General features: G+C 39.4%; 1 protein-coding gene across 5 annotated transcripts in view; it reads right to left on the bottom strand.

Moving 5' to 3' along the window:
• Nucleotides 1-208: 208 nt before the first annotated feature.
• The window catches only part of esyt2a (extended synaptotagmin-like protein 2a), a 52,226-nt gene continuing 26,438 nt past the window's right edge, over nt 209-25,996 (bottom strand). For 2 of the 5 annotated variants that reach the window (XM_026148859.1, XM_026148860.1), the window contains 18 exons: nt 17,430-17,485; nt 13,090-13,210; nt 12,773-12,949; nt 11,954-12,036; nt 11,062-11,110; nt 10,507-10,596; nt 10,283-10,378; nt 9,355-9,456; nt 6,736-6,798; nt 4,764-4,838; nt 4,414-4,500; nt 4,150-4,299; nt 2,831-3,258; nt 2,540-2,638; nt 2,333-2,464; nt 2,132-2,237; nt 1,841-1,890; nt 209-879 (listed from right to left, as the gene is read on the bottom strand). In XM_026148859.1, coding sequence (XP_026004644.1) covers nt 834-879; nt 1,841-1,890; nt 2,132-2,237; nt 2,333-2,464; nt 2,540-2,638; nt 2,831-3,258; nt 4,150-4,299; nt 4,414-4,500; nt 4,764-4,838; nt 6,736-6,798; nt 9,355-9,456; nt 10,283-10,378; nt 10,507-10,596; nt 11,062-11,110; nt 11,954-12,036; nt 12,773-12,949; nt 13,090-13,210; nt 17,430-17,485 — 2,010 coding nt within the window. In that variant the 3' untranslated portion in view covers nt 209-833. The remainder of the gene's footprint in view (nt 880-1,840; nt 1,891-2,131; nt 2,238-2,332; nt 2,465-2,539; nt 2,639-2,830; nt 3,259-4,149; nt 4,300-4,413; nt 4,501-4,763; nt 4,839-6,735; nt 6,799-9,354; nt 9,457-10,282; nt 10,379-10,506; nt 10,597-11,061; nt 11,111-11,953; nt 12,037-12,772; nt 12,950-13,089; nt 13,211-17,429; nt 17,486-25,996) is intronic. The other 3 variants (XM_026148861.1, XM_026148862.1, XM_026148863.1) reach the window with 3 other exon arrangements.

Below are 25,996 nucleotides of genomic sequence, written 5' to 3'. Positions count from 1 at the left end.
CAATATTCATATTCAGTTTTTACAAAACAAACAGGTAACACTTAATAATGGCCTTATTTCAATGTAAACCCAGAAACATGCCACCAAATAAAACAACACACGTGTGTGCATATCATTATTTTTGCTTGGGTTTTGCACACACACACACACACACACACACACACACACACACACACACACACACACACACACACACACACACACACACACACACACACACACACACACACACACACACACACACACACTCGTTATTACGGTGAAATAAAGCCAGTGTATTGCTGTGTTACCCAAAACCCCAACTGTGCTAAATAATAAAAATACTCCACTCTTTGGTGCGACTCTGTCCAGAATGTTTTTGCATTTAAAAAATAAAAATTAAATCAAATGAAATAAAATTATAAACAATCATTTGGCCAAGTAAGACACCACGACTCCTTCTCACTTCTACAATACACCCCTGTACTCTGATTTGTCCAGCATCACTGTACATTATTTACACACTTGTACACTATCATTCTTTGTGGAAAGACAACAAAAAAACAGTCACTTCTCTAAATATAGAATATAGGTTTCCATAGCACTACACAACGTAGTATAGTTCTCTACATGTATATACTCCCTTTAGCCAATCACTCACTTCTTAAAGGGAAGGTTTGCCTTGCGACTGATGTGATTAAATGAGTGTCAAAAGCTGCTTTTCTTAATCAGTTTGTTTCTTACAGTTAGAAATAATGAAAATTATTAGAAAACACATCGTACTGTAGAGATGGAAGTGAAGTGAATATAAAGTGGAAGTGTGGTGATATGATGACGATACTAATGATGGCGACTTAAAGTTGGTTGGACTTGGCCAGGCCATCTGAGCTCAGCTCATACCTGCAGGAGGGAAAAAGTAGTTTAGAGTTTGCTTCATAATCCATGAAATCTAGCTTTTTGCAACCTTTAACGTCACATCGCTTTCATTTATCTCCACTACAGGCACATTTGCCCTTTCTCCAACTGTTGTCCTTATACCAGTGATTTATAAACTACTGATGGATGTTTACTGTCATACAGCTTATTGAATGTTTGGCCTCAGGTCTGTGCCTTTTTTACAAAATCAATTTCACAATATTTAAGCAGAAAATTGACTAATCTTCTTTCACTTGAGAACTAAGTCTTCGCTAACTAGTGATGGATGAGCAACAGTGGCCATTTTATCCAGTAAATAAGCCTAGAGACATGCATTTGTAATCCACAGACTTTAGACCAGGGGTGTCGAACTCCAGGCCTCGAGGGCCGGTGTCCTGCAGGTTTTAGATATCACCTTGGGTCAACACACCTGAATCAAATGATTAGTTCATTACCAGGTTTCTGGAGAACTTCAAGACATGTTGAGGAGGTAATTTATCCATTTAAATCAGCTGTGTTGGATCAAGGAAACATCTAAAACCTGTAGGACACCGGCCCTCGAGGCCTGGAGTTCGACACCTGTGCTTTAGACGATAGCCCACTGGCAAAGCCAATAGCCTCTAAACAGTCTGCACAAAAATGACTGGCCAATACAACTTAAATAAATAAATAGTACAGAAAGGCCTTTTTTATATATTCACGTGAGATGTGTTTCTAGGTAAGGCTAGCTCTAATCCAAGCTATTGATGCATTCACAATATTAATTTCAAAAAATATAATGTAAAAAATAACTTCATGATAATCTACTCAATCAAAAAAAAAAAAAAATACAAGCAAACTTACATTTGAACTCATTATTCTCCAAGCCATGCTATGAACTCAATATGACATAATAAAGTAAACTGTATTTGTTTTAAATAGATTTGAAGTGAGATCAACGACTAACCATTGTGTCCAACCCTTGGTGATCTGATCATGAGTCAATTCCACCATAACCTGATTAAAAAAAAACAAAAAAAAACCCACAACGTTTTCTTATACAGTCAAAATGATGCACTTCATAGAAATATGACACCAGAAGCAGAAAGAACAGCAATACTTGAACTTTTAGACAAAGTCTAACAAAATGAGGCTTCTCTCAAAACCAGCGAAATTTCCACTCTGATGGCTTCATTGTGTTAAAGAAATGCTTTTCAGTTACACATAAATACAGACAATAAATTAAAGATGTCTGCACCTTTCCAAGCAGGCCTTTGTGTTTGGAGAGCAGACCTCCACCGTTCTTCACGGCAACATCTAGATTCCGCCTGTGGAGCTCCACGAGGGAAACGCTGAACTCAAACCTAAACAGGCAGAATGACACAGTGAATTTTTTTTGAGCTTTGCTCTGCTTATCAAATGGCTGAAAAAAAAAAAAAAGTGAGAGGGGTGGACTCACGTCACATCGTAGACCGGGTTGAGGTTTTTCTTGACTGTTGGAGTTTTCCTTCGACCTGACCTCCGCTTGTCGGGAAGCAGGTAGAGCCGGACGTAAGGATCCGAGCCATGATCAGTGAAAGCTATGAGGTTTCTGAGGAAGTCAACAAAGGGTAAGAGTCAAAACACTAATGTGTCTGAGGAAGAAACACCCCATTTTTTTAATTACCTGCAACTGTGAACAGCTACGATGAGCTTGTTTCTCTGGGAGCTGTGTCTGATCGTCAGCTGGATCTCCCCCAGGGGGAAAAGACTGGGGCCTGAACCACTATGAAGACAGAAAATACATCAAACATGCTCACGATACCCGAGCTGTAATGACCTCTTAGGTTTGTTGTTGCACACTATCAAAACACACTTATACACCAACCAAACAGCTGCCTTTGTTGTTCAACATGTCCTTAAATCATGATATAAGATGTAAAAATATTAGGAACTATTGATAAAGACTGATAGATACTTGTGAAACTGCTCGAGTCTTTGCTGCAGCTCCTGAGCAGCGTAAGGGTTGGAGATGTCTGAAGCAATGCTGGGAGTTGGCTCCTTGCCACTGGCCAGGTACTGCTGGGAGCCCGAGATGGCCAGGTTTGAGGTGCTTCTCCCAGTCTCCGCCAAGCTCTTCCCTCCTCCACCTACACTGCCATCCTGCCCAAAGTCCATGCTTTGCTGGGTCCTCATAGTCTCCTTAGCTTCTTTCTGCCTGTTCAGCATCTCCTTGGCTGACACGGAGGATGATCTGGGAATGTCTGAGGTAGAGGCGGGAGGCTTGGGCGATTCTGAGGAGATAGAGGGCCGTGGGGTCGAGTTGGAGGACTCGGATTTGCGGACCTGCACTGAGGACGGGGTGGAGTTTGAAGCTGTTGAAGTGCCCTTATCTAGACTCAACACCTGAAATCATTATCAGAATAATTATTTTCACAGTTTTGAATGGCATAAACAGCAACAAAAAACAAACCTAGGGAAAGGCATTTCTATATTTTTGTTTTGAGAAAGAGTTCTAGGGAAAAGTTAGTCAGTGGATCTTTATGTCAGTTTACCTACAAATAAGATTTCAACACAGACGTGCGCTGTGGCATGTTTGGTTTCTGTAAACTTAATCACAAAAGAAAAGCATCATATAGACTGTTTTCCACTCTGGAGAGACACCAGGTGGTTAACTAGTTTTAATATTAATGATGTAAAAATGGGTAATGTTACTGCTGCCTTACAGTCTCAAATCTTCTGTTTAGTTAAGCAGTACTGTTAGCATTCACTTGAGAACTGCTGATAAGCTTTCCTATGAGGGTAAACAGAGGCCTGTGCAGGCACTGCCTTCTGTTCTGCAGAAAGTGTGCTGAAATTCAAAATCCAAATCATTACTCGTACATAGTTGAAATGATTCCTCAGAAAAGGTTAAAATGTCATTAACAATAACACTTTATAAATAAGTGATGCAGAAGCAAGACATGTAATGTGAAAATACTCATTGAATTTGATTCACTGAATTACAGTGGGGCAAAAAAGTACTGTACATAAGGTCAAGAGTTTGAATTTTTGATGTTTTATAGAAGCAATGCGATGCATCGTCATGGTAGTGGAGCAGTATGTACAAAGACTCTCCCCTAGCCTATCATCACATGCGTTTCTTCATCAGAATCTCTAGAAACCCAAATTCTCAAGTCACAGAGTGGGACCTGCATCGTCTCTGGCGAGCTTTATGGCTTCAAAGGAAATTGGCTTGGATCATTTTAGATCTGAAAAAATCATCCTTAAGGAAAAAAAAAATCATTGCTCCTTTACCCGCAGAGCCATTTTGATCTTGAGGGTACAGCTCGGTCCAGAGTTCCTCAGAGGGAACCTCTGGTTCAACGTCATCTCCTCTGCCTCCAGCAGGCGAGTCAGGGGCAGTGTTAATGTCCCCAGTGAACAATCGTGCTTCTCATCCTTCACCTGAAATATTAAGTGTGATGAAGTTTTATTTTAAGGCATAATGTAAGTTACAGTTCATATATTCCATTTTATAAGCATTTAACTGTTTATAAAATCAGCTGAATGTCTTCATACCTCAACCTCCAACTCTTGGACTTTGGGATTGTGGATGAGGAAGGTGAAGGTTTCCTCCCACAACGGTTCATGAGTCTTATACTTGGTCTGGAAACAGACAGAAAGGAAGAGAAGAAGAAAGTATCAAGCCAAGATGGATCATACATTCAAAGTCAAGAAGCAAGTGTACAGGTACAGGGCTCACGTGCTGTGAACCAATCACAGCCTGAACGTACATTTATTTACATTTATTAAAGCTTTGATTCAATTCATTTATCAGTCTTTTATGTACAAAAAATTGCTGCAATTTTCATAATTGGCATCTTGGGAAATTAATAAATCAACCAAATGTGGATTTTACGTGCTCTCACCTTACTCTCGTAGGACTTGTGTCCCACTCTGAACTGGACAAACGGGCTGGGATCACTGGTCACCTTCTTACCAGACTACAGCAGGACAAACAAAAAAACAGTAATAATATTGGACTGGGTATGCTAGCATTATATATAACAAGAGTGAGTGTTTCTTTGGACTTCAGTTTGAAACAAAAGGAGTGACACTGAACTCCGCTGATTAAATTAATTTCTATCTCACACAGTGTCATTTTGTGACTTTTCAAGAAAGGAATTAAAAAAAAAAAAAAAGGACAACAGGTAAAAGTGCCCAGAACCAGTTAGTGTAGAAACCACACCAGATCATTGTAAAAGAAAAGATTAGAAACCAAAAAAATTTCAACTGTAGCTCAGACAACAACGCTGTTATTGACAGCACACGCTGTTAGAATCGGTTTTAGTCAACAAACACGATGAGAGGAGTTTGTTAATGAGTTTTAAAAACAGGAAACATGATCAGTTGTGAAGCTGCTCTGGATGCTACAGCAGCACTTCCTAATGCGAACATGACCTAATGAGTTTTAATACAACAATCCAGATTTTTAGATGTTTGATGTGATTATTTAGTCTGCGAACAGCAATAAAAGTAACATTAAAATATTTAAAAGAAGCATGTCTTTGCTGAAAATCCCCACAGACCTCTTTGCAAATCACTTCAAACAGGAACTATTTTCTTCTGGCGAAAGTAGTTCCAGTGAAAGCTCTTAATAGTGGGTCTGTGAACCATCACAACAGACATGTTAGTCTCACTGTAAATATTTTAAATGCAATTCTTGGAGCTTGGTTGACCATTTCAAATAAACTCCTTGACTGTTTAAGGTTGCCACAACTTTCCCTAAAGGTTGTCTTGAGTGTCTAAATCAGTAACAGTATCCACAGGATTGGTAAAGGGTATCGCCACAAATCAGCCGTGACTTCTGACTTTTAGAAGAACTACAAAATAACTATCAGTAGCAAAACTTGTAGCAACGGGAAACTGAGAAACAAAAATCAGACTACTCAGATCAGTATTTTAAGTTTTAGACGTTTTTCCCTGAATGTGCTTAACGGCTTCATATACTACATGGTCAAAAGTATGTGGACACCCTTTATCTTCAGTTTCAGCAGAAATCCCAGTAGAGCAGCTTTTCCCCCATCTCCCTGTGCTCAGGTCTCTTCTTGTTAAAAGGGAGTTTTTCCTTCCCAGTGTCACCAAGTGGTTGTTCATCGGATTACTGAGGTTTTATCTCCTAATACAAAGTGCCTTGAAGCAACGTTGTGATATGGCGTGATTTAAATAAAAGTAAATCTACGTGCCAGCTTGCATCAGCTTATGGCTCAGCTGGTTTGCAATTCTCTCATGGTGAATTGTCATTATGCTGCTTCTGCAAGCCACTCTGTAACCCACCTCATCTCCAGCTTCACCATTTCTTACATTTCAATGTCAAACTGTTGTGGGTGAGGGGATCTTGCTGCTCGGGTCCCTGACTTTATGGTTGCCAAATGTAGGGGCAGAAATGCCCAGAGGTTACAGAACAGAGCCACACGGCAAATAAACATGACCGTAAGTAATATAACAATGCTATTTTGACTAATGCGAGCGTTCTTTAACTTAATGGCAGCATTCATTTTTTCCACTTATTCAGCATAACATTGCCCTCAACCTTAAAGCTACATACATAAAAAAAAATTGTTTAGAAATCCCCCAAATTGATGTCTGACATCGAATTTATCAACATCTACAGTCGGAGAAACCATATCTGTAACTTTCCAAAACAGACACTCCAACATCCACTGGCAATCTGTCGAGCTCTTTTGTTTATTTCACAACAATTAAGACACTTTTCTCAAACAAAACATTGGAGTCCACATACTTTTGGTCACATTGTGCATAAGCGTTACTGTATTTCCTTTATATTATTTCCCCTCAGTGTCTGATCGGGATGGGTGTGCTTGGTTGCCGTGGCATTACCTTGATGGCCTTACTGACCGAGCCCTTCCTCAGCCCCGCTTGGTTGAACTCTAACGGATTGCGCTTTGATTTTCCCACAGGGACAAGGAAGGAGAGAGCGAACAACAGCACACACAGACACACACAGACACACACCACCAGGTTATTTGGGAAAAGAGGAGCATGCCGGGAAGAGGTGGAGGAAGGATTGGTGTCAGCACATCAACACCATCGGCATCACCAGATGTATCGGGATGCACCGCACAGTGACAAAGACAGAGAGACAACATGAATGATCACATGGTTAGTGTTATTCCCCAATTAAACCGTGACATGAAGTTAAAACTAGAGCTCAACCAACAGCAAATTCAGGCTGACATACACCGATGAATGAAAACATTTAACTTTTTATTAACCGCGTTGATATAACATTACTTTTAGACACTATTAAATAGTTTGGATATTAAAAACTCACGTCTTTTTCTGTTTTAATGAAATATTGAGGATTCTAAAAGATGTTTAGATCTACAGTTCATTTATTATGCAAAAATATCAGCCAAAACACATTGATTGGACTCTAGTGAAAATACCACAGCATTAGATAAGAGTCAGTGGATACAATGGACAAGAAAATACATGGGTGTCAGAGAAAAATGAAAGTCAGATGATTTGTGATATAGTAATGATTGGGGAACAAATATAAAGATTTCTAAATGGAATGAAAACAATGATATTAAGACCATGGACAGCAAACCCAATGAAAAGTGTTTCAGTGTTGAGCAAGAACAGAATGGAGTGAAATGGCAACAAAACAGAATGTAGCATCCTTGTTATTCAACTTTCAACTACATCAAAGACAGAAACCAATTCATTTAGACAGAAGAAGCATTGTTGGGGAAAAGGAAGGGTAGCTGTACATGCTACTGTAAGGCTGTCATCGAACATCATGTTGATGGCTTGTTTACGCTCAGGGTGGGCCTTCATGCGTCAGGTTTTGGGAATTAGTGAGAGACTTTAACAGCCCAACCATGGACAGAATAAATATGTTACGCCCTGGGATGAGCTTGGGTTAGAAATATGAAGGTTCAGTAGGAATAAAATGGCTTTGATGTAACTACCCCCTAACCCTAACCCCCTAACCCTCAAGGGGTGTGCGCTTATCTGGCATTTAAACTAACAGATATACACATGCTGATACCTTTACTGGTCAATCTTATAAAACCTGGTTATTGTTGAGTTTTGTTTGTATGCAATAACAGTTAGATACTTGATATCAAGGACAGATAACCTATGATCATTGAAGTTTATCCTCTCAGATCTTTTATACCTCATTCTATAATTAACCATTTCTTCCAATGAGGTCCATTACTATCTATAAAAATCCGATAAAAGACGCCTCACGAATTCTAACAGGAGGACCCTGAGGCAAACCCTTGAGGTCAAGTCAATAGTTAGATGAATGAGATGATTCAGCTAAAGGCTACTCTGAGTGCGCCATCTTCAGATCTCCCCAAAACACTCAGGCCTCACCGAACGGACTGACCCAAAATAAAAATCGTTTACAGCCACACCTACACATTGTATTGATAAAAGATTGAATTCAGCAGGAACATATGAAAAGAAGCTTCTCACATTTCACATTATCATTCCTTGAAAAGAGACACGTATGTCTACTATAAATTAAATGCCATCTTAGCATTCACCATTACACAGTCTGTGCATTACTTTAAAAATAATCACACTGGCTTCAGGTTTTTGTGGAGCTCTGGCCTGTGATGTCAGAGTTGAAGTGAGTGGGCACATGGGAAGGGGAAAACCTGAACACACAATGGGCTTAAACAGGAAGGATGGAGGGAAGCAATCCACAGAGAATTCAGCCTCCCTAACCTAAAAATCTCACAGTGGTCAAAATGCATGCCTTCCTCCTTACACACTTCAAAACAACTGAGATCAGTAACTTTGCCCCTGTTTTTGGACTAAATCAAGTCTGTGAGCACTGAAATGAACTTAAATGTAAACTTTTGATGTCTGATGTGTTCGAGAAGACTACATCGAAATGGTTCAAACTATTTTCTGTTTTTTATGCTGTCTCATTGCAGAACACAGAGTAAGACTGAATAGCTTTTAACAGTATCCACAGAGCAGTATTGATTTGTTTACCCTTTTACAGTAAAACTCAATTGCTCTGATAAAATGGAATCTGTGTCGGCAGCCAAACAGAAAAACATCAGCATGGCTTACTTCTTAGGAGGAAATGAGCCGTTGAGACACTGAATTAGCTGCGGTGAAGAGAACATGAAACCTGATTAGTAGAAACAATGTACCATAAGTCTACTCATTCTGCGAGACCACTAATATCTTGTAATACACAATAATGGTGGAGGAAGGATGCTTTTGACAGGCCTTAAATATAAACCATCATTGTGGTTTTGATCATCTTCCAGCCAAACCCTTTTCTCATGTTCCTCAGCTTTGGAATCAGTCAAACCAATCAACAACAATTTAACAAACAATAATTATATTAGGGAATCTAACCCAAGCACACGTAGGGATCCATGCTCATCAGGCAAACAAACAAGGAAGCTCTCTAATCATGCCATTCTCACACTGCAGGGTGCAGAAAACTGCCAGCGGACTCACAAATAAGCTCCGATAGAGAGAAGCCGTGTTCTCGCAAAACACGAGGCCCGACGCGCGCCTCTCTTTTAAGTAGCCAGAGCCCAAGTTCCCCTCGAAGACACTCTTCAGAGGGAAGAGGAGGTGAGGAAGCAAGAGGAAAAGCAGAGAAGAGGAGGCTGAAAAGAGGAAGGTCAGGTCTGTGCTACAGAAGTCAGAAATGAACAGTTCTTAACAGAGTTAGCCTTTTACCACCTGTCACAAACAGCGAGTGAGTTCATGTATGTTTCCACCGTACAGGGAATTTGAAATGGTATTCTCTGTGTAGGACGACAAAGTAAAACTACCACATTAAGGAAATATGCTGAATATGTTTAGAATATAAAATGTAGTTTAATTTATTTTTTTAATGGAGATCTTCAGTAATATTATAAACCATTCACTTCAAACTCTTTGCTGAGCTTTGGAGGTGAAGTCAGTACTGAGCAGCACTTCTGCTCTTCTGACTTAAAGACAATTTTTCTCTTCCAAAGCAATTTTCAATCTTCAGCTTTTTACATGAACTTTTCAGAGCTTGATTTTTACTTGTGTGCTTGCAAAAAATATGAAAAGCTTAAGGTTATTACAACAGATATTACGACAGAGAGAAGAACAAGAAAAAAGTTCAGAAAGCAGAAAAGCAAGAGGCCGAAGTGATACAGGCAAAAATTAAACATAAAACTGATCTCAGAGACTGCAGAAAAAACAAAATCCCAGTGAAGAACTAAGAGCTCAGCAAACACTGCAAACACTGGTTCATTGAGCTTTAACACGCTTAGATCAATGAACAGAGCAGCTATATCAACATAATCATCCTCGTCTTTCAGCTCCATACATTTAGGATTTAATTTCTGTTTGAGTAAATTAACGCTGCTGCTGTTCATGAGTGCGACGTTCGGCCGGGTCGACTCACCGGAAGGTTTCTGGCCGAATCCAGGAAGACAATGAGCACCGCAGACGAGAGGCCGTCACTGGCTTGACTGCGATCTGCTCTGATGCCCGACAGCACCTGGGAGGAAAAACGCAAAGATAGGCTCAAGCAGAGTTAAAGTTCCAACCAAGCAAGACAACATCTCACATAGCGAGTTTAAAAATGTAAATGGAGTGCTGGATTTAAGCTCCCTCTGGCGACTGTACCTGGTCCAGCCTTTCAGGGGTGGACAACAGAGACAGCCACTCCAGTTTGAGGTGTAACTTCCCTGTAGCCACATCTTCCAATGGAAACCACTGAAGTGAAGAAAAGTTGTTGTTATATTTCAGGAAGAGCAAAATTGTAATTACAGCAAATATCATCACTCATTTACTTTTTATTGAATTACTTAAAATGATGCAAGTTATAAAAATAATTCTTAATTTAAAAAAATGCAACTTAAATTCACTAGTTCAATCTATTTGTTTGACATCATTAAGTTTGATTGGCTATTGTGATGTCAGATAATGCAAAGCAAACAAAAACACAACAAATGACATCATATGCCTGTGCATCAGGGTCCTACTGAAACTTACAAAAACATAACATTATTACAAAGTGCAAAAGAAAAACCCAAGAGTTTCCACTTGCATGTGTAGAAACAAGAAAACAGCATTAAAGTCTAATGTGATAAGTGAATAAAATTGCTAACTGGATAATTAAACGACTGAAATGTTACTTTAAACCAGCAGCGTGCCAAAAGCATTGAATGCAGCACACACCTCATCGACCTTCTGTTCCTTCTGGAGCTCGGCCATGTTGATTGCAAGACTGGAAAAACAAGTTATGAAGAATTTAAATACAAATAAAATTTAAAATCGCAGTGTAATATCCTCAAATGTCTCATTTTGCCAAACGCCCAGTCCTAAATAATATCAGCAATTCACATTTATCAAAGACTGTCTGGGTGTTTGCATTTTTTATAGGGAAAAAAATGAATTAGTTATAAATATAAGCTGCTGATGGAATTTCCTTATTTTTGCCTTCTGTTGATTAAATTTTCACAGAGGGTTTCAGAATGAAGCTGACTCATCACAGCACACGACACACTGTGTCGTGACGCTGCGCAATAATGAAGTCTGGTGGGAAATGAAATTCAGACACGCAGCGCTGCTTTCATTAAACGCCACCAAGGATTCGGCTTGAAAGCTGCGATTGCTTTCAGAGGCCTCGTCCTTTGATGAAAACCTGTTACGAATCACATCAAACAGCAAACAGTAAAAGTTAGTGAGAAAAACACTGATAAGATTTTTTTAAAGAAGTTTTCTTTAAATATGAATTGCGTGTTTCAATTTAGAACGCCAGTCATCAACTTAATACTACAGTAAATAAAGCTGAAAATATCTAAACATTATGCTTTCTCCAAGCCAAGGTGGCATCCTCAAAAATAACAAATATACTTAAAAAAAGAAGTTAGAAAAACAGAAAAAGCACCACACTTTTATTTATTTATTTTTAGCCACTAAAGAAGAATTTGTTTTTGCATTTGACTTGATAGATGAATAATTATTTAACCATCACATAATTAGAAAAGTAAAACGCTAAATTGACAGCTGTCGTTTTAAAACAGTCTTCTGTGACTCAGCTAAAATCCAGCCTAAGAAGCAGCGTTACCTTCCCAGAAAGTCGTCCTGATCAGGGTCTTCATCGAACAGTTCAATCTCCATACTGCTCCCCGAGTGATCATACACCAAGGCCTGAAAATAAACTGCATTACTACATACTGCACACACAGTACACACACAAACAAACGAGAAGGCGCGGCTGCAGACTGCATGGAAACACATTGACTTTGTACTGAGCAGGTCCACTGCTGGTGCCAGATCAAAACAAGACAACAGATTACATCCAATTAGATGAAGTTACTAATTTCTTACTGTCAGGAGAAACATTTATTCATCATTATTGCTCATTCACCTCTTCCACAAAGACAAAGGGAAGGGAACAGATAAATAAAATATGTTTCGGTGGCTCACAAATCAAACCAGATGAACATGATAAATATTTAAATCACATCCTAAAAAACCAAACTCATGGACAGATTTATCTTTGGTCTCTTTTTTGATCAAAATATTAAAGCGCAGAACAAAAAAAACCCAACCCATCATTTAGTCTTGATTTTTAGTTTCTTTAAAATCTAAAAATTAAATATTAAATCTTGTCACTACATGTTATGTGTTTGTGTATTTTAATGGTGCAGTTGGGGCAGCATAACATGTAAAATCCAGCGGAAACAGCTTTCTTAGCCGAAAATGTGCACCCATTATATTACCTTTATTAATTAAAAACTCAACGGAATCAGGAGATTGAAAAAACCTCCATATTAAATACTGTTATATGTTACAACAACCCTACAAAACAAAAAAGATATCGGACAATATTACACTCTAATCTTGTCACCAGTGACTCCGTGCAGCGTCTTCTGAAGCTTACCTCATAAACTTCGTTCCACTTTGGGTTTACGGTGTCGCGGATGACTTTGCTCTGATAGAGATCCGTCCCAATCTTGATGACTCCGTACGGATCCGACTTCCCTTTGACCAGCCCTCCCAGGAACTTGTCCTTACGCAGCAGTTCCTGAGCCTCGATGAAGTGGATTCTCAGGATGCACTGAGGACACAGAAAGATTATTATCAGAGCTTCTGAGGGCATTGAGGAAATCATCTAAATTACAGATTTATTCACCCGTTTAATTTATTTATTTATATATTTTTTTAGCAGCTATAATTTACTTGGCTGCATTGTGTTACCTTGGGAATGGGAAAGCGCAGTCTAGCCATCTGGGCCTCTGACACTAGCGGGATGTTGATGCGGTTTGGCAGCACCAGGTAGCTGTAGATGATGTCCTGCAGTAGATTGTCACATAACCCACTGACAGAGTGATGGACGGGGAGAGAAGGAGAGAGGGAAGATGACGAACAAATGTAAGAAATCATTAAAACTGATGTTATATTGTGTTAAAATATCCAGCTGTGCAAAGCGAGGCCCTGGGCTCAGGCATGCTTCCCTCTGGTTCCAGAAATGCATTTAGTGGCTGAAAAACAGATCTTTACCCATCCAGAATGGAAACAGCCAACAAGTATACTGAGACAGCAGTAAATGCCAGCTGTTGTTTGTGTACAGATTCAGTACTGTGGTATGTCTAAGTATATGTGACAGAGTCAGGTGACCATACAGTTTGTCACATATCTGAGCCACACCCATAAGAAGCACACGGCACACTGATTATGAAGAACATAAATTCTGAAGTAATCCTCAGATGCAAAGATGACAAAAAAGCTAACAAATAAATAGAAGACAAACAACCATCTTTCCTGTGCAGAAGCAAGCAGACAGAAAGGCTCTGCCTTCTGAATGAGCTGCAACTGCTTGGCAGGAATTATTTGTTTGGTGGCAACTACCTCCAGGTAAAACTGTTCTAAGATAGGAGTAATCAAGACACCGTTTCTGGAGGAATCATGTTCTTATTGAATTTCTGAATAGTAAAAGTTCAATCACCTCCTCGGTATTAAGCCAAAATGATCTCTATTTGACAGCAAACTAAATACTGTGTATGGATCATCCTTTGATATTTGACCTCTTTCCTCTAGGTGGCAGCAGCATCCTGTGTAAGGAACAGCATCGGCTGCTTTCAGAAGGGATGACTTAATCCTCTGGAGCAGCTGATTCTGGGTCAGCTTTACTCTGGGATTTCACATCAGCGCAAACTTGATTTTAGTGTCGACACGCTGATTCCTGAGCTGCTTGCTTAACTACATAACTGTCTCCAGATGAGATTAAGTGGTGCAATTCTGCTGCCAGGCCCATGCTTAAAGACTCAATGAAGTTTCAACACATCCCATCAACCCTATAAAAGGAGCTCGGTTTGGTAATAGACTGAACGTTGTGTGTGTTTGTGTGTGTGTGTGTGTGTGTGTGTGTGTGTGTGTGTGTGTGTGTGTGTGTGTGTGTGTGTGTGTGTGTGTGTGTGTGTGTGTGTGTGTGTGTGTGGCATTAATGCTGCTATTCAAAAAGGAAGCAGCTAGGGGTGACCTCAGGTTTTCCTACTGTTTCGGGCCTAAATGCAAATACTCAGTGAGGAAATATGAGCGCCCTCACGCACAGGAAGAGGTGGGTGGGGCTATCGCAGGTCTGTAGCTCAATCACCACACACACACACGTGCACACACAAAAGTGCACAAACACACACACACTTTCTTTGAACTTGCTGAACAAGGATAGTTACATTTCACAGGGTGGAGTTATTTGGAAACCACAGTGTTTCTCTGCTGACAACAAATAGTAAACCACCAGCCAGCAGCAACATGCCAATGAAGGCGTAACAACACAGCTAGCAGTGTGCTAACAGCAGGCAGGGCAGGGAGCTGTGGCTCTAAAAAGGGTTTTAAATGAAGCGAACTTCAAGAACTTAAAAGTCAGTGGGGAAAAAAAAACCCCACACTGGTGCAGACTGACATCCCAACAACAACTGGATGGACTTTTATAAAGACTGGGCTCTCTGAAGCACACTTTGATGCACTCTCACACTGTGTGACAAAAAAATTGCTGCACCACTATCAAATCATCAAGAGCATAAAGGCTCCTAACAGCCCTTTATATACACTTTACTGTACACTTATGTTTAATAGCACAGTGATGTTAAAAGGCAACACCATCGGACAAGAGCAAGAACCTGGAAGCCGAACTAAACAGAAGATGCTTTAAACGCCATCTAGCAAACACACCACAATGTTAGCGCGAGACAATTAGAGCTCGGGTCTTAGGATCTGGGCTGGACTCTGCTGTCTGTTTCTCTGCCAACACGACGTGGTTTTATATTTGTTGCCTTCACAAGTCAAAAAAGTCAAAATAACTCTTCATGCCGTTTTCGTAAAAGTGGTGTAAGCCTGGTTAAATACTAACCTGAAGTGGATAATAACCTGCATCACTGATCACTGTTATTAGTGTTAGACTGAGGTTAATGTAATAAGCTGTCAGCTCACATTTGTACAAACATGAAGCATGTTCATGTGCCTTTGCTTTCAGCTGAGCTCTCTCCACTGCTGCAAAAGGTAAAAGCACAAACCGCAGGAAGCTCACAGGCTGTAAAATTCATTAACATAAACCTTGTTAACATTTAGGACGATTATTCTCTTGTAAAAAATACAAATTGGTAGTTAAAATAAGAAGAAGTTTTGACAATTACTTTCATCTAAGGTTACACACGTCTGTGAATTCAATTTCAGCTAAAGGCAAAACAAACCAGAAAAAGTCAATAATGACAAAGTTTGTTGTTACATTTTGACTTTAAGGGGGAAATAAAATAAAAATCCTCTAATGCATCAGAGACACTTTTCACATAAAGTTTCATCACGTATCATCGACTTTGGCAGACGAGTTAAAGCAACAACCTGAAGGTCTTCTCTGAAGTTAAGTTATTGTAGGCATAAAAGACAAGCATAAAATGAAGCACATGTAGTGATAAAGATTTCAGTGTCTTTTTCTGCTGAACATCTATTTCACTCAACTAAGGGAACAAATGACCACACAGCTGGATCTGGCAAACACATTTGCTCCCTTTAAAATGGAATAAAAGACCTAAAGCTTAGAAACCAAAGACTTCTCTGTGTCCCTAAAGATGCAAAAAAGAATTCCTGTCTGGAAAATCTTCCCACAAATCCAACCAACATCCCATCTCTGTCTGTGGCAGGTCTCCTTTCATAATAACACAGCTAAAAATATCAACACTTAGAGGAAAATGAATGGTTATAATCCATTCTGCGATCCTGCTTTTAACGTAATAGTTTGAGCATCAGAGCCCGAGAGCCTGCTCGGGCTGCGTGTCTCTTTAACGTGATTCCGAGTGATCAGCATGTTTGAGCTTCCAAAACTGTAACGTGGTGAAACTCATCGAAAGTGAGATATTTTCTGATTTAAAATTAAGTGATCCTAGTTCAGCCAGACTTTGATGTTGTGTCTGTTTTCAGCTCATACTTCCAGGCAGCTGGGAAAAGAGAAATCATGAATCTTGAATGAATACTAAATAAAAGATTATGTGTTACAAGACTTTTCATTTCCCATAAAAAAGCAGTTTGCTTTGAATTGCCCAAATTACACTTCTAATTTGTGCCTTTTCCCCCCACAGTTTTGCAAAATAAGAGTTTTCACAGCTATTTTAATAAACAATCCAACTCTAAAGGAACTAATAGCTGTTTTTGTGTTAAACACTAATATTTTGCAGTTGCTGCAGCTGGAAGCAAGCTGAAATCTTTGCGTCATGTCCAGGTCAATTAATATTTCCATGAGCTCAGCAGAATAAGGAAAATATTCTTGAACGGAAACCAAAAAGGAAAACAAGTCTTCTCACAAAACACAGCAGTGAAAAGCAACTGGGTTTTATTAAAGGTGGGTAAGCCATCTCTCTGCCTCTCACTACAGATTAGACGCTCTCGGCTCCCACAGCATCCAACTTTAACTCACAGACTCTTAAATCATCTCAAATAACGTGCCCAGCAATTCTCACAATATGTCATAATAATGCACATCTGGTTTTTATGTTAGACGAGGAATTAAAGTTTACACGGCATTAAAACAGGAATGAAACATTTATCATGCTCAACAACTTCCGCGGCAGCATGTGAGCTACACAAAACACTCTGGAATCATGGTGGGTGACAACGCCCCCACCAGGAAGAGAACGGTAGGTGCGTGTTTGCGTGCTTGTGCATGAGAGACAGAATAGTTCCAGTAGAACACAGTTTAGGTGAAACAAATAGCCTCAAACATCCAGTGACACTATTACGATGCCTCAGTGGGACAGCAGTCATTGCTCTGTGATTCATCGCTGCGTGTGACAGTCATTGCTTTTGAAAAAATTCAATCAGAAGACCGAACTTCTCTATTTGACTTTAGCCATCTTGCTCTCCCATAACAAACCCTTCCCTGCAGTGTGGGGATGCCAGTCTCTCCAGTTTATTGGAACTGAACTGAACTTATAGAATGTCTCCTGCTTTCGTAATGCAAATAACTGTCAATCCAGCCTGTAACACTGCATGACACCCTCAAAAATCACACCGATTTTATTTATAAATAATTATCCGCAGGTACTTACTTGACACCAGGAATGTCCAACATATTTGTGAGCCCAGTCCAATTGATGTCCAGCAACTGAAAAACAGACAAATACTACAATTTAGACTTAGATTTATTAACAAGAAAATTAGAAGATGAGAAAACAAAGCAAAAGGCCATTTGGTGTTTTCAAAACCTCAATGCTTCCTGATGAAAATGTGACGACACAGAAAGATAGAACATGTTTAGACTGGGTTTTTGAAGGTTTCAGAGTTCGGCAAGTCTAAGAATTTTCAGGAAATATGATTAAAAATTCCCTCTGCACTCACGCTTTATAGTGCTTAAAAAAGCTTTTTGTGCCATACTAAATGTGAACATTTTAATAAAAATTAAAAAATGTGAATGAGTCAATACCCAAATATAATCTCAGCAAAACCACAGATTTATTCTTTTTTCTCCAAATAATAAACCAGACAATTTTCAACTATATGACAGTTCTTAACGGTATACTTTTGTTTTTCATTTCATACAGATGTTGAAGCCAGATGTTGAAATCATGTGCTTCCACAGTGCAGTAGATAACTCTTGATAGGTTGCTAGTTTGACTGCAGCTGGAGAAACATATCCCCCTTAGGGGGGTCAGATCAGGACGGGCATCTGGTGTAAAACTGCCAAATCAAATGTGTGACAAGGGAGCAGCCCAAAGCAGCTCGATGTAGATGCTGAAACAATAAAGAGTCTCTCTGAGATCTTCTCCTCAAAGACGGGAACGGCCAAGGAGCCGAGCTCTAAATTCAGTCGATATAATCGATACGGATGCTTCCCGTGTGAACGCACACAGCACTGACTGCAGGCATTACTTTATGCTAACAAATAATTAGCTGCAAGACATTAAGTCTACATTATAAGAGCTAATAAAAGAGATCAATGTCATCATAACATTTGACAAACTCCTGACAAACAGCGAACTTCCTCTTACTCATTACCACAAAACAAACAGTCAAGCCGTTTTAATTCCCTGTGTTTCTGCTTTTTAGTTTTTCCAACAGTCAGGAAAGAACAATAAATAAATTGTGTAGTAAAATGTCACTTGCTGTAAATGTCCTTGGAACATGTTGCACTTTTTGAATGTGTATTACTGCTAATGTCACAGTTACCAGTCATTTCTATCTAGAAAATGATACGAACACAGTTAGCATCTGGACAACAGGAAGTTCAAGCAGTGTGTTTAAATTTAGACAAGATCATATATGTCAGCTGTTAGCCTAACATGGTGTTTGTATACTAGCGTGTGTATGCTAGCATGAAACTTTATTGAAGGCACTGCTATTTAATGTGTTTTTATGACACAGCAGGTTGCCAGCATGCTCCCTTGATGCAAGCGGCAACATGTTCCCGTCGTACAGCAACTGATTCCACAAAAGAGTCGCAAAGGGCGTTAGCCAGGGCTCTCATATTCAGAAAGAGAGCTCAACATGGATTTCTAACCCAGTTATGAGGCTTTTGTACTGGAACTTTAACAGGGTTTCTTGAATAACCAGATAACAAGGAGAAGTAATTAACCACTTTGATTCTAACCCCACATTCCTGATACGCCCAAGTAAAGTAGTATGAAGCCAGTGGTAGTACTTGTGTGTGTGCACTCACTCGCCTGCTTATTCATGTAATGATCTAATCCTCAAATCATGCAGCAGGTCATACAAGTCAGCGTTAGTCAGAAAGATTGAAATAAATCTGTTGCTATGCTATGATGGTTGGTTTGAGTTGAGGGTGTCAAGATATAATTACTAATGAAAACCTCGATAAAAAGGAAAAGGTCCTCTCACTGCAACATCAGACGTCAAGATGGATGGAATAAAAGAGCAGAAGATACGTTAGAGTTTAACCCGTCATCCAAGAAAATCCATCTAAGGCTGCAGCGAGCGCAGGCTTACCACAACTGGACAGCCCAAGACTCGACAGGTAGAGGTGGAGCAGCTGTGATGGAAATACTTGATGACACACTTTGGTCTCTTTAATACCAGATAATGATTTGGATGTGATACCCTACAAAAAAATTTATGCCAACACTTTGAATCATTAAGGCCAAAATTGTTTGCCGTCTACCACCAGGAGGACTCTGATCCAACCATCATGAAAAAAAAATACAAACAGTAAATGAATCCATGAATTTACAACTGCTGTGCTTTAAAATGTATCTGTGTAACGCTTTCAATTAAAATGGAATAAACAGATAAAATGACATAAAGGAGACCTGAACAGGTGGATCATGAGTTTCTTCTTAAAGGTATCAACAGTGTCTGAACAAGTCCGACAGATGCAAGTTCAACAACTCGGACCCACAACCTCCAAAGCAAGCCTCTTTTAGTTCTTAGTTTGGACCTGGGTACCACAAACAAACATTGATCAGCTGACCTCAGAGACCTAGCAGTTAGAAAATCCCATCGCACACGTGGAACTGAATCCAGGCACATCATTTGGAAACCACTGATCTAGAAACCTGATTTTTCAGAGAGTAACAAGGACCAGTCTCTGTCCTCAGTTTTTCGGGACGACAATCAGCTCACTGATAGTTAGTGTTCACTATCACACGACTGCACTGCATTGCACAGACTCTTATTAGGAAATCATTACATGCTACTTTTAACAAAAGCAATAATATTTTAGTGTCAGGGGAGAAGAGTGCGTCTGCAGGAGTGGGTCAGTATCTGTGAGATAAGGAAACTGTGAAGACGATTATAAAAGAGGATTCAAATGTGAAATGTTGGCTAACATCATTACATCAGAAGCAGACTGAGTAGCAATGAGGGAAAACTGACGTGAGAAACTGGCAAAGTTCTAGCACAGAGTAAGATATATGTACACATAACAGGAAATGAGTCATAATAAAAGCAACAAAACTACGCTTTACAAACGTAAAACTGATTTAAACAATAAATGGATAAAAATCAAATTATACACCTAATAAGACTTCAAAGGTGTGCGTCTTTTCTTCTTTTCAGAGTCATTACCATAAGAGACAAATGATTAACAGCAACGCATGTCTTTCTGTGGCCTAGTTAGCTCTATGTAGAACATGGTGGACCACAACAATGCTCTGCCAGGCTGGCACAGGAAGAGCATCGAAGCAGCTGGGGGATTTCAAAGAACACATTAGAAATGAATGAAATCACAAAAAAAGAGCAAAAGATTCAGAAGTGTTTTTTTATTTTATTTTGAAAAGCAAAGTATAAACACAGTCTGCAAACATGCAAAACTGCTCTCTGCACTGGCTGAGGAGGTTATTTCATTAGAATTCATTTTCACACCACAACTGATTTGAGTGTCATCCAACTGCTATTTGTGGGTTTCTATGCAGGCATCAGGCTGTAGGTTTCACTCTGAGTGAAACCTACAGCGTAGTGTAGGTGTAAGGTTACTCGTTTATCGTTTTTTTATGAATGCACAAAATCTGGACTGAATACTGAAATGCTTTCATTTGTTTCTGTGCATCTGCAGTTTAAAGGCGTTTCATGCTTGATGTGCTATCCATGTGTTTAGCGTGTTTGCAGAAATTTATGTTGACTACAGTCGATTCCCATTGGCTTCTCCCTTCATCTCTCTCTCTCTCTCTTTTCTTTGCTATTTTGGCCTCGACACCCATCGAACAGGTTGTTTTGCATTAATATCATCAGTTGCCATAGACTCAATAAAAAGTATCTTCATTACATCGGCCTCCTTTCTGCTCCACTCCACATGAACAGTGGAAGTATTTTCAGTTTCTCTGAGTGAAACTGAAAATAGAGAAAAAGAAACTTGTGCTACCATAAATGTCAGCAATGCAGAGACTCACACCAACATAAAATAAATTTGAAAAAATTGTTTTTATTTATATAGCACCTTTCTAGACAGAGTCACAAAGTGATGAACATAAGATAAAAAAAATAATAAAAGGTAAAACAGAAAATACAAAACAGGCACAAATTTTATGAAAAACAGTTTTAAAAAGGTGAGTTTTGAGTTGTTTTTTTAAAACAACTACTGAGTCCACAGTTCTTACGGTTCCACAGTCTCGGGGCCACAGTGGCAAAAGCTCTGTCACCCTTAGTTCTCATCTTAGTCTGTTTTATAGCAAGTAAGCCCTGATCAGATGACCTCAGGGACCTGCTGGGGACATCGGGCTGTATCAGATCAGAGATGTAGGCTGGTGCCAGTCCGTGCACAGCTCTGTAAGTCAAGACCAGGAACTTCAAATGGACTCCAAATTCAACAGGAAGCCAGTGTAGCTGAGATAGCAATGGTGTCACATGTGAACACTTAGAGGATTTTGTCAAAAGCCTAGCTGCAGCGTTTTGCACAACCCGCAGACGATCCAGAGAACCTTTGCTTAGACGCATAAACAAAGAGTTACAATAGTCCAAGCGTGAGGAAATAAATGCATGTACAGCAATCTCCAGTTCAGAGATAAAACACATTCCTTAGCCACATTCCTTAAATGATAAAAACAAGACCGAACCAGAGAATTCACGTGCCCGTCCAATGTAAGAGTCGAGTCAAAAGTGACACCTAAATCCCTGATAGAGGATTTAACGGTGATGTAGATATGAGGAGAACCACTCTAAGGCAGTTCCAGATACACCAACCCAATGTTTAAGACTTTCAAGGAGGATGTGGTGGAAACAGTGTCAAAAGCCAATGTGAGGTCCACAGACAGAGAAAAAAAATTAGCACAAATAATTCAAGTGAATTCAAATTATATGTTTTCTTTATTGCATTTATCATGTTCCAATTGTTTTTTGTTCACTGCTATTCAGTAAATATAGTTGTTGAAAGCATTTCTGTGTTTACTTTTCATTTTAAACAAGTTAAATCTGATTACAGATGACCTAATCTCCACTCTGGGTACACCCTGCACAGGTCAGATTGGGCAGGTGGAACGAATTTATAGATGGATGATTACAGACAGACACAGCATTACAGAGACAGGAAATATTCCCCTCCTCTTCTTTAAAATGAGAAATACAGCTTATTGTTCTCACACTGGTTTCGGATCAGATACTTTATGTTGACAAACACCCAAAACCACGGTATCAGCTTCGGACTGAAAAAGTAAACGTTTCTTCAGGTTTCTTCAGTGAGGTGTTTGTGTGAAGTGTGAGAAAGAGCTGCCCTTACTTTCATCTGATCGTAAGATGGTGTCTTACTAACCACAACTTACTGTGTGGACACTGCTAAGCTGTTATTTCGGGTATAGAAAAAAAGAAGATGAAGAATACAGCGTCACTCAGTTTCAGGCGGCATCACTCGCTACTAAGGTTGGGCGATTGGACGAATATATCCACTATTGATGACAGGCTGAGCCTTTCGACGATTGTTTTAAAGGGTGATTTATTTATTTATTTGCCAATGAGTAAGTTTGCTAATAATGCTGGTTGAAGCTAAGAGAGGCAATCAATGGAAAAAATTAATAGTGCTGTTTTAATGGCACCCTCTTCCAGCTGCGAACCAATGCACCCTCCTCAGACTGCACCCAAATGCAGCAGCAATACATGCACTCAAACTCATAACAGAAAGAAAGAAAGGCAGTTCAGAAAAAAACAAAAACATTTTATTTAAATACAAAAACCACAATGGTGGGGAGGGAAACAAAGAGAAACTGGTTTCCTTTTTCCACTACAACCATGTTTACAGGCTGTTCCAGTGTTTCTGTGTCTTACACACTCGACCAAACAACAAATACAAAATTAAACAAAAAGTAAGTTAAAAATCAAAATGTCTCTTCCAGTGAACATAAAAGATAAATCTCTTTTTTGCAATTTGGCGCATGTCAATTAGATAAATAAAGAATCCAAAAGTAGCTATTTTAATACTGAAACAAACAAAAAAGAAGGTAAAATATTCCCTTCAAACAAAACGTTTAAATTCTAAACATGCAAGTCCGTCCGTGCATGATTGCATTGCTCCGCCCATCAAAAAGTCTGTGCCTGCGCTAAAATACCGCCCATCCTCGGTTATTGGACCATTTTTGAATTATTAAACGTCGCCCACTACCCACACTTTATAGCACATTTACATTCTCTTAGCAGAGAAACACATCAGCGATTTATCCTTGTGCTCAACAGAGCCCAGTACTGTAAATCTGATTCATTCAAAGTAAAAACGTCTGCTGGCTGCTGTAGAAGCAAACCGTTCATAGCAGATAAATAGAAATACTGCCGGGTATCATGATTTATGACTTCACCGAAACCACCACAATCTTTTGTCCTGTTATGTCAGGACAGCCAAAGTCAGAGTGGCTGCTATTTAAAACTGCTGTGTCAAAGCGCTGCGTCACTCGAGGACCTGTTTGGATGGTTTGACCGATCTACATGTGTAAAACATGTAAAACCAGCCCTTAGAGTTACGCTGGACAGGTCTGATGTCACTTTGGACAGCATGTGGCTCAGGCAAAAACATCACTTAAATATAACTGTAGCCGTCAAACGCACTCCCACTCCTGTTCTCACCATATTCACATGTGACGGATGACCTTTTTTGGCTTGATTTACCGATGCTGACCGACGTCCATATAATATCCCACAATAGTACATTTTTACATTTTAAAGTTTACAACTTCTCTACACTTTCTTTGTCGTTTGGTTGGGTTTAGGCATTCAGTAATGTTGCTGTAGCTACTATGAAGTGCATGCTAAATGATATGTTACAGTTACTGTATTCGTTGTTACAGTTACTGAAATGTCTGCTGCACTTTTAAGCTGGCGAGCAGTTCCTGGAAGTTTTATATTTATGTTTCATTGCAATAAAAGAAAAAAAAATTATACAAAGAAAACTGATCAATTCTGTTAATAACCTTCCCTTGGAAGCCAGTTTCAATCAAGTTATATTAAAATATGTTTTCTGTTATAAAACAATTACTTTATACAACTGCAGTCAACCTGCTCACAATGTCAGATGCTAAATCTGTGACAATACTAATAAAGTCTGCTTTATTATCTGAACATTGATGATGTTTTGGATGTTTCTATTATGCATATATATTGACCTGATAATACAACACTGGATAAAAGTGGTGCACCGACTAATGCACAAACCCTGCCCTGTGCAGCGTCGTGCGATGAATACAAACATTTAAACCGACACGAAGCCTCAAACTTGCCCCTGATGAAATCAAAGGCACGAGACACACCAGAATAAACCAAAACAAAGAGGTGGCTGGTGGTTGATACTAACTGACACCAATGCTCAGTTTCCTGATTAGCCGCATTGTCAGAACACAGCTGTCACGCCTGGAGCCAAGCAACCTGTCACAACGCAACTGTGGCACACAGGGAGGAACGGGAAGGAGAAACAACAACAGTGAAGAAATATCAGCAACGTCACGCTCGGTGTGACGAGTTGGTTTATTTGTGGCAGTACAGCAGCAGGTAAACGTCAGTGTGAGGGTTGTTATCGACCAGGTGTAATGATAACACCAATATACCATCTATAGCTGTGGAAGCAATGCTGCTAGTCTGAGTCTGGAAGCACAACTGACAGACATTTTTAACAAGCCAAGAAAGTTCTTTGCTGCTACTACTCAGCGGTTTAACTAACGATTCCAGGAAATACATATTAATTAAAGGTATTTATTGCAATTTTCTGATTCGCAACAAAGCAACAGAAATCTACCCTATGACACGAGGCACCGGCCAATCACGGGACTTTATTAGATGTCTTTCAAATGTAGACAAATCTGTCAGAATCTGTGAAGATTTATTTATAAAATCTGCCATTAATATGAACTTACTTAATATTTTGCTATATCAAAAAACAGGATTATGGGAAAAAAAAAAAAAAAAAAAAACTCCCGGGCTGCCTCACTTTTAGTTCGGGTCAAAATTAACAATCAATCATTGCGTTACATGCACAGATGCAAACCTGTGCTTCAGGTGAGCGGTGCCTGAGACAGAGAGAGAAGAGAAAACCTGCACAGTGGGCGGGATTTTCAGATTCTCTCATTATTTCTTTCATATTTTCATTGTTAATGATTATTACAGGTGGGAAATATTTCCTCCTAAATTTTAACTATTGGTGAAACTTGAAACCCACCACACGCTGGAGGAAACCATTTTTCTACTGTCGACATCTGCTAATCAAAGCAGCATGCATATAGCTAGCTTGTAGAAAAACAATAGTTCTTACACAGAACAGCTTATTTGAATAATCAGGTCACTATTTCTTGGAAAGAGACACAGCTGTTGAGGATTTGTTTGTTTTTTTTCCTCGTTAAATACAATTGTTGCACCAGATTGGTGAATGTCATCAAGCTCCATGATCATCAAAAGAGGGCAGGCGTCATCTCTGGAACTGGGCAATTTATAGCAAAATAATCAATGAGGATAAACGACACTACAGAGCAGAGGACAAATTTGGCGAGTGATCTGTTGCTTTGACTTACAAAACTGCACTGTGTAAATTCACACGTTACACATTACTACACTCATTACATCCGGAAGTACAATACAACTCAATCAGGAAGGATTTTTAAAACCTCCCGAAAAGGAAAATGATTAAAATGCCTTAAGAGGTAAAAAGCTTCCTGACAGACAGGATCTGACCTTATATGCTTGAAGTGAACACTGCGTATCA

The sequence above is a fragment of the Astatotilapia calliptera genome, chromosome 18, assembly GCF_900246225.1.
Source record: "Astatotilapia calliptera chromosome 18, fAstCal1.2, whole genome shotgun sequence".
Classification (NCBI taxonomy): domain Eukaryota; kingdom Metazoa; phylum Chordata; class Actinopteri; order Cichliformes; family Cichlidae; genus Astatotilapia; species Astatotilapia calliptera.
Note: the sequence above shows the minus strand (reverse complement) of the source record. Positions and strands in the feature narration are given on the sequence as shown.